Below are 1631 nucleotides of genomic sequence, written 5' to 3' on the forward strand. Positions count from 1 at the left end.
TTCTTAGAAAAAAAAAAAAAAAAAAAAAAAAAAAGAGAGTATCAAAAGTCACTTGGAGTTGGTAATTCTTTAAGCTTAATTTTGATCCCCTTATCATTTAAATGTTTATGAATTTGATTCTTGTTTTTCTTTAAGCAAGAGGAAAAAATTTACAAGATATTATTATTGGAACGTGGAGACGTGGATTTCATTTTTACAATAATAGCGTACCTGGGGGGTCTAAATCATTTCATTCAATAAACAAGAAAAAAGGACCTGTTCCAATATCGTAATCTAAACCGGTTAATTCGCATTTATTATGATGTGTGTTTGCATTAAAAACGAATGAGGCCAGTGATGTTAACCCAAATTCACGACCTAACCACATTTTTTTTACGTGCGTTACTTCTGGTATAAAAAAACATCATCAGGGTTAGTTATGAGTCTGGTTCAAATAAAAGCCAATATGACATCAGATAGAAATAGAATAGTAGAGATCGTTAATTAGTACCTACCACAAGAATTGAAAGGTCTAAACATATGGTTATGGCCATTCACATCATCGCGTTCGTGATGAGACTAGAGGAGATCTAGGATAGAAAATAGGCGATAAAGACCTATGATGACTATATAGACAGAGACCAAAGGTAAAGAGTTTTTTTGTTTTTGTTTCTCCTTCCTTTTTAACGTAAGAGATCATCTGTTGTGAATAAGAGAGGTGCAGTCACCAAACTGGGCGTCAGTAGGCGGATGGAGATCAAAGACATAAGAGGTTGGTCTGGAGACTAGCATNCTCGACGTCTCTTCAAACCCATCGAGACACGTGTCTTCATCCGTGAGCGCTGCGCTCAGCCACGTGGCGAGATCGCTCATCTGCCGCTGAAACTCGTCGGCGTTCAGTGTCCGGAGAACGGCGAGTGACTTGTACAGATTGTCCAATGAGTCCACGAAAAGCTCACGGCAGTCCGATAACGCGATCCTCTCGCGTTCGTCCGCCGCTGAACCCCGCGTTTTGAGCAGGATTCTCAAGATCCGTTTCGTGTCAGTTATCGTCACCGCCACGCTAGCTCGCGTCCACTTGCTCGTCTTGTTTCTCGCCACGATTGCAAACGGCCATAGCGTTCGGACGCAGAGCCGCTGGTACTGCGTTACGCTGCACGCGTTTCTTACGTATGTGCTGTACCGCGTTACGCTGTCCTCTGTGTTGTTCCTATTACTGGAGGCTAACGACGGATTTGGGCTTACTGCAATAACAAGAAGAAGAATAAGAAGAAGAGTAAACGTGATAGATGAAGAAGTCATCTTCTTAAATTTTCGATCCAAACGCTACTTTTTATGAAATTGGGACGATGTTTTAGTAGTAGATACAGAGGGAGAGAGAGATAGAGAGATGTTATATCTTATATAAGGAGCCTATGTGAGTAACATTTAACCTTTTTAAATTAGGACGTGAAAATTAAGTTTATAATAAAATATGGAGTTTTTGAGGTAAAAAAAAAAAAGAGTAGTAGTATATCAGGCGGTTCGTTCTCTTGTAGTAATCATTACAAACGGTTAAGCGTTATATCGATGGATTTAATCAGCCATCTATGCTATTGCTATGGTGTTTGTTTTGAATTCTGTTTTTTCTTTCTTTTACTATTTTTAGTAAA

General features: G+C 39.3%; 1 protein-coding gene across 2 annotated transcripts in view; it reads right to left on the reverse strand.

The window, feature by feature from the left end:
- LOC104793758 (21 kDa protein-like) overlaps positions 1 to 1631 on the reverse strand; it is a 6682-nt gene that overhangs the window by 2302 nt on the left and 2749 nt on the right. Inside the window, exon 1 of one of the 2 annotated variants that reach the window (XM_019226904.1) lies at positions 773 to 1380. The exons of the other annotated variant lie outside the window; for it this stretch is intronic. Coding sequence (XP_019082449.1) covers positions 773 to 1281 — 509 coding nt within the window. The 5' untranslated portion in view covers positions 1282 to 1380. Of the gene's footprint in view, positions 1 to 772; positions 1381 to 1631 lie in introns of those variants that run through there. 2 annotated transcript variants of the gene reach the window in all.

This window comes from Camelina sativa, chromosome 6 (assembly GCF_000633955.1).
Source record: "Camelina sativa cultivar DH55 chromosome 6, Cs, whole genome shotgun sequence".
Classification (NCBI taxonomy): Eukaryota; Viridiplantae; Streptophyta; class Magnoliopsida; order Brassicales; family Brassicaceae; genus Camelina; species Camelina sativa.